Source organism: Emydura macquarii, unplaced genomic scaffold (genome assembly GCF_026122565.2).
Source record: "Emydura macquarii macquarii isolate MOO-44397 ecotype Brisbane River unplaced genomic scaffold, CSIRO-AGI_Emac_v2 contig_1253, whole genome shotgun sequence".
In the NCBI taxonomy this organism is placed as follows: domain Eukaryota; kingdom Metazoa; phylum Chordata; order Testudines; family Chelidae; genus Emydura; species Emydura macquarii.
The window spans coordinates 48499521-48510084 of NW_027131390.1; the positions used below are offsets into that span (position 1 = coordinate 48499521).

Consider the following 10564-nt stretch of genomic DNA (forward strand, 5'->3'; position numbering starts at 1 on the left):
GGTTGGATGACTTTGTGCTACATCAAGAGCACCTGCTGGCGTTTGGACTGGGATAGAATTCTTCTGGGGAAGTGCATGCCACATCAGGAATGCCACTAACCTTAGAAAAGATGCAACAAACGTTTTCCACCCTAGCCCTTGAGTAGGAGGCCAGTTTTGCTGGTGCAGAATTTGCTGAGGTCATTCTCTGTCCCTGACCACTATGAGTAGTCTAACACTGTCAGCAGTGCTAGGCTCCAGCACTGTGTGTCTGATCAGAACTGTGCTGAATTGTGCGTCTCCTCTCTCCTGCTCCCTTGTGCACCAACAAAGGATCAGGACAACGTGACCCGTGTTTTCTTTTTACTTGGGTTAAAATGAGCATTTCTTGCATAAAGACATATATTTTTAGAGATTCTTTTGCTTTTGTTACCTACATTAAAAGTGGTCTGGAGGAACTAGTGTGCACACAAGCTATAAGAACTGGTGCAGAGGCACTAGTTTGGTTTACTCTTAATACAACAGTTAGGTGCTGAATTGGAAAGGAGTGGGGTTTTCCACTCACAAAACCAAACTCCAACCACTTGCAATTGTATAACATGATCTCACTCACAGTTGATCTTCCTGATATGATCATCCCTCTCCCTACATGCTTTGATCAAAAGTGACATAGTTAACATTGTTGACACTTAAATTGTCATCATTAGACTTCAGAATTATGACAATATTTGAAAGGAAGGAGGGTAGTTCACACTTCTCAGAGCTATTGTTTCCAATGAGCTTCAGACTCAGGCAGATATTATTACATTGTGATACATTTTTAAGATTATCTTTGCAATCCTAAGGCTAGAGAGATATTTAAAATTAAAAACATTCTGGAGCACAATATGAAAATCACCAGAGGAAAAAAAAGTCCCCATGAATCAGTACAATTTGATCTTTAGAAGTTTACTGCACAGATTGAGATAGCTCTGAGTCATCTCCATGTTCTGGGTGGTTTAAATTAACTGAATCCTTTTAAAATGTAGGTAATGGACCTTGGAGTATATAGAGGATTTATTTTATTTGTCTACCCACATGTGACAACCCCAAACTATCACTGTCTATAAAGGCCTACTTAGTGCTTTGAAATCTTTGGATGGCATACCGTATAGAAGTACAAATGGTTATTATCATCTTGGATAGATTTCTTTTTAAGATTGAGAATATTCCTCTGTAGGCTCAACAAATCTATTGGCTCTGCCATTTTTCTGAGAAAAGGTGGAGAGGATGGGAGGTATTAGCCTCTGGTGACACCTGATTATTATCCAAATCCAGCTGTGGGAGAAAAAGGAACATATTGTATGATATTAATGATATCTTATTGTTCTGACTTTCTCTCACCCCTGAGATTGCCGTGCCTGAGTGTAAAGGCAATGATGTTTCATCTCTTGTGCAGGTCTTCTCTTTTCCACCACATCTACCATGGCTTCACTTTTGACCCCTTTCCTTCCAAATAAAATACTCTTCAACACACCCAGGAAGACCTTACTTTTGCTCATAGTAACATTTCCTGTGCAACATTTCCTTCTTCAACATAGTATAGTGGTATCTAGGAGATGTCATGAAAGCATAAGCTTGAATTTTCCCATGCTGTATCTCTCAGAGCTTTTCTGCATTTTGTGGCCAGCAGTCTCCAAAGAGCCTCGTTTATGGACCACACTGAGTGTGCTGTGGCTAAAATTTCAGAAGGAAAGGGAAGTGGTATGCTGCAAATAGTGCTAGTAATTTCTGAGAAAGGGAGATTGGTTGTATCCAGTGCTGAGGCACAGAAGTTCTTGAAAGCTCTGTTGAAATAGTGGAGGTATACAAAATAATGCATGTTAAAGAGAAGGTGTCTAGAGCACTTCTTTTCACTTTCTCTCATAAAACAGGGACAAGGGAGTAGTCAATAAAATTAAAATGCAGCCAATTTAAAACTGATGAAAGGAAACACTCTTTCACACGATGCACAATTAGATTGTGAAACTCATTGCCACAGGATGTCACTGAGGCTAAGAACTAATCAGGATTCAGAAGATGATTGGGCAGTTGTATGGCTTATAATAATAACCAGCATTTTTATAATAAGGATTAAATAATACACAAGAGTTTCAGAAGAACTAAAAACTCTCATGCTTCAAAACATAAGACAACCTCTTGTTAATGGGGGTCAGGAAGAAACTTTCTTTGTGTTCAGATTATTCCATAATTGCCTACTGCAGGGTTTCTTGCACCTTCTGAAGCATCTGGTTCTGAGATAGGATAGTGGCCTACACAGAGCCCAGGTCTCATCCAGTATTGCAATTCCTATGTTCCTTGATCTGGCTATAAATATGTGATTTATCTGGTAATACACAATAAGATAACTAAGGGATAAATTGTTTAGTCTTTCCATTAATTAGAGTGACAATAATTGGAATGGAAGGTCCTATAATCCATGAAACTCAATAGATAAATCTGACAAGTTACTTTTGAATACTCTTGTGACCAAAGAGAAATTATTTAAAATTGAAAACCATGTTAACATGTGTTGAAGTGAGTGGCAAATGTTTCTTTTGTATTGTATGCTGCATGTGGTAAATTAAAATGTACTGTCTCTGTACGTTTTAGCATTATTATTTCTTTGTGTGTGTCACATTTCATTTTTAAAACTCAGCCCAAGATCTTTACAGTTATGGTGAAACATCTGGTTCGTAACTAAAGGAACAGAACAACACAGGTCCTAAGCCATTAGTGTTTGCTCTAAGTCTGGTGGAGTTATTAAATGAGGCATTTGAAAGGAACGAAAGTGAGGTCTGAGGAGCTCACCGCAGGGCAGGATAATAATCACAACAGGCAGGACTTTCAGCCCAAGGCTATAATGTCAATCTAGAAAATCCTGCAGTAAGTAAAGCTTAAAAAGAAACTTTCTGATGGCAACCAACAAACTTAAAACATATTGCATGCAATTAAGCCAGTCATTTTACTGTGCTTTACCTCTCCTCATCCTGTTTTTCTCTGACATCTTCTTTGTTTAATAAATGGGACATTTTCTTCTCCTGGTTGGTTTTTTTTCCCATTTGTATGCTAAATTATAACCTCACTGTGGTCAGCCTTGGAGAAGGCTCAGATTGACCCAGGTACTTAAACGTGTTGCCTGGTCTGAAGCACGAGTAACACCATTGAAGTCAGTGGGACTATTCATGTGCTTTTGGTTAGGCGCATATGTAAGTAGCTTGCTGAATCAGGGTCTGAGATCCCAAGCAGAAGTGATGTGTGGACTCTGAGGATATAACCTAATTTTTCCATGTGTAATGTAAAATCATTCCTCTTTTTACACATCATTTTAAGACAAAGCAAAGGGAGTGGAATATCCAGTATCAGTGATGAAAATAAAGTGTTGCTATATCAAAGCATTACTGATGCCATTCAGGAGAGTTGAGATTGTGCTATGTTTCTTTCTTGTGTTGGCTTATATACTTTTTGCTCCAGGCAAATTTGCCAAAAAGTAAAAGAAAAGTTTGAGGTATTTAAGTTCCTGGGCAGCCAAAGTAGTGACATTAGTGACTTCCTGGATTAATTTATTTGCAATACTGAGGATACATATGTTTCTGTCAAGGAATATGGTGGGAAGTGGTGAGAGAGAATGAAAACCAGCAAAGTATTGTCCAGTTTATAAAATCCAGTCTCCAGTAACTTTAAAACATAACCTTAACTTTTCAATTAAAATAATAGAAACAAAACTTTTTAAAGAGTTGTTAAATGACCTTCCCATTTATCTGACATTTTACAATAATGTAACTGGAAAAGAAATGGGGCCAGAGTTGGCTCTAGTGTAAGTAGATGTAACACTGTTCATCTCAGTGGAGATGTACCTTATGTCAGGACTTGAATGTGCCCCAGAATTGACCTGATTCACCACTATGTTGTTCCAGTTTTACATGGCTCTAATTCAACAGCCTAAATTTCAGTAATGCAGTAGTGAATCATACCTTGTGTACTGAACTTATGCCAGTGAAAGTGATATTAATTTAGCCTCTGCTGTGGATTGCAGAGAATTAAACTAAGCTAATGCATGTGATTTTGTTGTATTATTGTCCTGATTTACATAGACTGTATTCACTAAAGGACATATTTCACTGAGTGAAATGCAAAATTCAACCCCAACCTAGGACCTGTGATTTCAGCTCAGCCTCCCATTACCTGCCTCCACTACTGCAGTCTGTGGGCAGATGCAACCATCTTCTTCACTTCTGCAGGCCCCTGCAGCTGCACACCTGCAGTCCCAGTATTGTTAGGTCCCAGTATTGCTGCCCTGTATAGCCATTGTTTGGACAGACCCCCTCAATACACCCGCAATGTGAGGGGTGAGCCAGGGTGAGTGCCTCATGGCAGATTTAATCTTATGTTGAGATAGAAAACACTTTGGCCTGATAGTCAGGTGGTATAAACTGATGTAGCTCCATTGATGTCAATGGAATTACGTCCTTTTCCATCAACTGAGAATCTGGGCCCATATTTCCTCATTTGAGGCACAGAAAATATCATCGGAAGGTTTCCAGCAGGTCTGGAATTCATACCAGAAGTAGGCTTATTTAGAGTTAAGAATCAAGAGTGCCTGCACTGAGGCTGCAATTCCGTCCCTCGGCAGAGGGCCCACATAAGGCCTTTAAACCAAAAATAGGGCTTAAGTGGCGTTCGAATGGTGCTTGGTTCTGTCCTACTGCTCAGGGGTGAATTTTGTCCTAAGTCAGGAATGCAGCCACTCATCTTTAGGGGGCAGTGAGGGATTGTTTTTCTCCAGTGTATTCTGTATTTTTGGATTTTTTTTTTGTTTGTTTGTTTTCGCTCTTTCCTCTGAAGCATCAGAGATGGCCACAACTGCAGATGGACACTGGACTGGATGGGGTGGTGGTCTGAAGTGGTAGAGAGCATTCGCTGTCTCAGTTGCTTGGCTGGCTGGTTCTTGCTTATGTGCTGAGGGTCTAATGATCGCCATATATAGGGCTGGGAAGGAATTTTCCCCCAGGTCAGATTGGTAGTGACCATGTGGGATGGGGGGAACTTTGCCTTCCGCTGCAGTGTGGGGCAGGGATCACCTGCTAGGATGATCTGGGAATATCTCACTTAATCCTTTTCTGGCCACTGCAGAGGCCTAGGGTGCTGGTGGACCTTGGTCCCTCCTATTTTCTGCCTGTGGCCCACCATAGTTTAGTCTCCTGAGAGCTGTAATACCTTGGTCTAATTGTGTTTGTTGAGATGGTTGGGTGGTGGTTAGTGGCCTGTGATATACAGGAGGTCAGACTAGATGATCAGATGGTCTCTTCTCTATGTTTAAGACAGGGTCTTTTCTCTATTACAGTTGAATGTCTGGGTGACTTTCTTTTTCTCATTCATTTTGTTCTTGCCTTTAGGTGAGAAGCTCATGAGATTTGGCTATCCATTTGATATGAACTTAACCTACGAGAAGGAGGCTGAGCTGATGCAGTCTCACATGATGGACCAAGCCATCAACAATGCAATCAACTACCTTGGAACTGACGCACTTCACCCTCTGATGCAGCACACACCAAGCACAATTGCAGAGGTGGCCCCAGTCATCAGCTCAGCTTATGCTCAGGTCTATCATCCTAGTAGGATAGAAAGGCCCATTAGCAGGGAAACAGCTGACAGTCATGAAAACAACATGGATGGCCCTATCTCCCTCATCAGACCAAAGAGTCGACCCCAGGAAAGAGAGGCCTCCCCTAGCAATAGCTGCCTGGATTCTACTGACTCAGAGAGCAGCCATGAAGACCGCCAGTCCTACCAAGGAAACCCTGCCTTAAATCCCAAGAGGAAGCAAAGCCCAGCTTACATGAAGGAGGACACCAAGGCTTTGGATGCCACAAAGGCTTCTAAGGGCTCTTTAAAGGATATCTATAAGGTCTTCAATGGAGAAGGGGAGCAGATTAGGGCTTTTAAGTGTGAGCATTGTCGAGTTCTTTTCCTAGACCACGTCATGTACACCATCCACATGGGTTGTCATGGCTACCGGGACCCATTAGAATGCAACATCTGTGGGCATCGAAGCCAGGACCGCTATGAGTTCTCGTCGCACATTGTTCGAGGGGAGCACACATTCCGCTAGGCCTTCTCATCCAAAGGGGACTCTTATGAAGTAGAAGAACTGCACATGAAGAAGTACTGCACTTACAATCCCACTTTTCCACAGACTTTGACCCACCTTTTTTGTTGTTGTTGTTTGTTGTTGCTGTTGTTTAATTATTATGATTAACCTTACTCTATGAACCCAGCCTCAGTCACTCTGCCCAGTTTAAAAATGGAAGGAAGGAAGGGACGGGATGAGAGAGTTTTGTGTTGTTGCTGTCATTTTGTTTCAGTGATCTGTCTTGAATATTTTGTGGGAATTGAAAGGCAGTCCATTTCTGTCACAGTTAGCTGTACGTCATGTCATATTTCAGGTATCGCTCAACTCTGGTAGGTGCTTTAAAGTCATAATGAGTTGCCACCCAATTGTAGCTTAATAATTTCAAGCAAATAGGTAGAAATATATCAGAGGAGAGCCCTTTCAAATGTGTAGATATGGTGGGGAAGATAGGGGGAGTGGGGAATTTCATTCTACAGAATGAACAATTATTTTTAAAGCAAAATTGTTTTACTTTAGGGATTTAGGCGCACGAATCAAAGTCAATATTCCTTGCAAAATTTCTTCCTAGGGTGAGCTATTTCCATGGCTTCTGTGTTTACAGCCCCTCTGGAATGTATACAATATGTATGTGTATCACTGTACCACGTAACAAGAGTTTAGTTTCATAAGTCTTGGGGGCCTCCTGTGGTAGATTTGAGGTCCTGTGATGTTATTTTACTTAACTTATGAAGCATATCTTTAGAATTGCTGATTTGCTGTTATTCCCTAACTGTGTTGACTCACTGGCTTCTTATAGACCCATAGTATCCATACCTAGTTAGTTGCACCATGTGTTTTAAGAAACATCATTTAGAAATAACACTTTTAATCTAGCTTCTAGGACAATAAATAGCCTAGGAGCAAAAACAAATTCTGCAGTTTATTCAAGAAGTTCTGCGGTGATTCTAAAATAATTTGGTTTTTAACATTGCAGATGTGTTAGTAGCAAAGTGTTCTTTAAAACATATATATTAAATACTTTCTCATCCGATCATCTACAGGATTAACCTCTCAGCAGCAGCCTCAATTATGGCTTACACCTGGGAAAACACTGGTGGTCAGTTTATCAGCTGGCATTAATTAATCATCATAGCTCCATTGACTTCAATTAAACTAATCTGAGCTACACCAGCTCAGTATCTGGCCCCAGATAGCCACTTCTCCAGTAGATCCTTTGCTTTCATTTGTTGAATCAGTGACTACCTAGTGTCTTTAATTCCTCATTATATTTTGGATAGAAGCCCTTGCAGGTCTTGATACACACTCTCTGCTCTAGGAGAGGGTGAAAACCATGCAGAAAAACATTTGCTAATTTGCTTTGATATCACTTCTTGCTTTAGGAAAATTGGTACATGAGCTAGAGGCACTAAGTTTAGTTTGGTTTAGTATTTTTGTTACCTTTATTGTCACTTACTAATTTCACTGCAGGGTAGGTGGGAAGCTGGTGCAATCAGGTCATTTAGATACAGACCAAACAAGAACAATGCAAGCTCTTTTTTTCCCCTTTTCTTTTTCTACCAATGCAAAACAGATCCCCCAGTCAAATATCCTGTAGGTTGACTTGATTGCTCTACACAAAGTAAGCTGAAACCCAACATGAAACTCAACTCTTTTTGTCTCAATCATTATTGAAAATGAACTGCAAAAAATAGAGCTTAAACATAGAAATGTTTGCATGAGTGCATAATCTTTCTGCCCATGAGTGGCCTCATTGAGTTCCATGAGAACTTTTCATGTGAGTAAAGTTACTTAAGTGCATACGTACTTACATCATAATGAATCCCCCTTTGCTCATTTCAGTCTGTTTTTCTTATCTTCCCAGAGTTGCAGCGTTAGAAAGTAGGAGCTGAGTGGTATTGATTGAAATCTTTTTATGGCGACACGCTTGGCAGATAGAACCTGTATTTAGAAAGGATACAGTAGATCATGGCCAGATTACCTGATGACTGTTTCCCGGCACTGAAATGCTATTAAGTGGGAGCTGGTAAAGTTTAGCAGTAGCCTATTAATTATAATACAGTATGGATAGAAATGTCCCTTCATGTAATGTGAGAGCTATCAAGGATGGGGAAGTATGGACTTTGCAGAGACAGATTTAAAGAGCTGGTTCCAACATTGTCCTTCACGTTCTTTTTCTTCTATCCTTATTAGTTTTGATACAGATAAAGCTCAGGCAAGACCAGCTGCCCCTATATCTCCCATTCTCTTGTGCCTGGGGGCAATCAAAGTAGCTACTATCCTGCTAATGATCACTGAACTCTTTCTTTGACTCTAAGGGTTGTTGTTAAAGGGCGTACATTCCCTCTATTAATGGAGGAGAAGGGAACTGCAAATGGCCAGGGGATAGGGAATAGGATAGCAACTCCTTCTCTGCCCTACCCTTGCTCTGTAGGGCTGATTCTCTGTGGCTGTTGAGGGTGTGTGCTGGGGACAGGATTGAGAGATTGGCTGTATTCTCTGACCTCTTCCCTATGAAAACCCATGGGAGTTACCTTGCAAGAGATGGCACTGAGCAAGTTAGCATTGTGTCCTGTGGGTTCCCCTTCACACTCTGAAAACCCCACTATCTAGGGCAGGAGTGGAAGGGCACGGTTTGGGCACAAGCTCAATAGCATAGATCCAGAAGCAGCCACTCTCCCATTGTGAGGAGGGAGGTATGGGGAGCAGTGCATTGACAAAGGCATTACATGTGGTTGTTCCCACTCTGTACATATAACCGAACAGGATTTCTCTCATGATGTGTGACCCGTCCCCTGCCTCCTCCACAGAATGCAAACTCCATCCCCAGTGTGACAATTGAGATGCTCCCTGAACGCTTTCTGGGCCCCATGTGGATTTTCCCTGAGTCTGAATAGGGACTTGGAATGTTCTCTCATTACAAGAAGTAATTGTCACTGTTCACACATTCTCACCCTCTAATCAACGGTTGTGAGTAGGCCTCATTTACCCTAACTGAATTGACTTTGTTAGCACTTGCCCTCCCCATTGTTCTTTCTTACCCTTAGCTAGGAGGTATATATATACATCTGTGATTTCCACTTCATGCATCTGACGAAGTGGGCTGCAGCCCACAAAAGCCTATGCCCGCAGAAATTTGTTAGTCTTTAAGGTGCTACAGGACTCTAGTTGTTTTTGCTGTATACAGACTAACAGGTACCCCTCTGTCTCTTTTAAAAGGTGATCGTGAATTCTGCCCAACCATGGCAGCTACTTGGAGAATAATCTGTAAAATAAAAGGTTCTCGACCTCGAAGTTACTAGCTTCTTGCCGGAGCTGGTGTGGGGCACTGAAAACCATTGAGCCAAAGGCCTGCCTGAGCTGGCACAAATGGAGGAAGTCAAGCCCATTGCTGCACCCTCTAACGGAGGGCAAACTGCAGTCGCTTCTGTAGCCAGGATGAAGGTGGGCCGCTTGGGATGGCTAGCACAAGGGTATAGGAGTGTAAGGAATGGGGAATGGGGAGATCCCTTTCTGTACACACACAGGAGCTGGCCACAGTCCGACCCACTGTGAGCTAGTATACTTGTTAATTAATGATACATTCTCCTTTAGGGAATGTTCTGTGGCCGTGTAGGAGACCAGACACCACAGCCCAGGGGTTTCTCTTGTCCATTTCAGTTACGTTAACCCTGTTTTCATGTTTGTGTTTTATATGGTGCTATTCAAGATTCACTTGGAGGGTCAGTGCAGCTCTGTGAGAACAACTCTGAGTGCTGCCACAGCAGAAGCTATTGCAGGGAGAATCGCATGTTAGCAGGAAAACCCCATGACATAGCACTAGTCCCTAATGCTACGAAGATGCACAGAACATCTTTGTCATCCTAGCATTTTCCAGGAGTGTCAGAGGGACAACACAATTTTAGTCATCACTTGTTGATAGTTGCAGGCAATTCCTGTCTAGACCAAAACCATGGGGCAGGAGGGTGGCGAGGGAGGGGACATTAACATGTATTGTCATTGTCCGTTTCTTAAAACTCACTATGATTTTTCATCTCTTAAGGGTGGTTGTGCGGGAAATGGTTTAATTCAGTTCAAGTTTTGAGTAAAAGTTTGGGCTAATTCTTATTTTAGCATAATCAATGAATACATGCCTGTGGGAGATTACAGGGGAGAGAACAGTTCAGTCAATAATGTAGGCTCCAATTCTGCAAGCTCACATACACAGGTTGACTCAATGGGGACTGCAGTGTGACTCCATGCTGACTTATGGGTCTGCCTACAAATCTGAACTTGCAGGATCGGGACCTTAGGTGATGATTTTTTCCCTTTTGCTGTTGGCAGATTTCTAAGAGCTGCTATTGACTTTTTTCAAATTCATTAGTTATTCAAAATTATTTACTAAGAAATTTCAGCTGATAATTCTTGGTCTGTGGATTGTTCATTAGCAGAGCGGTC

The 10564-nt window shown here is 41.6% G+C and overlaps 1 protein-coding gene across 1 annotated transcript in view; it reads left to right on the plus strand.

Moving 5' to 3' along the window:
- The window catches only part of IKZF2 (IKAROS family zinc finger 2), a 115303-nt gene extending 109155 nt beyond the window's left edge, over window positions 1–6148 (plus strand). Inside the window, exon 9 of the mRNA XM_067549810.1 lies at window positions 5394–6148. Coding sequence (XP_067405911.1) covers window positions 5394–6109 — 716 coding nt within the window. The 3' untranslated portion in view covers window positions 6110–6148. The remainder of the gene's footprint in view (window positions 1–5393) is intronic.
- Window positions 6149–10564: the final 4416 nt, after the last annotated feature.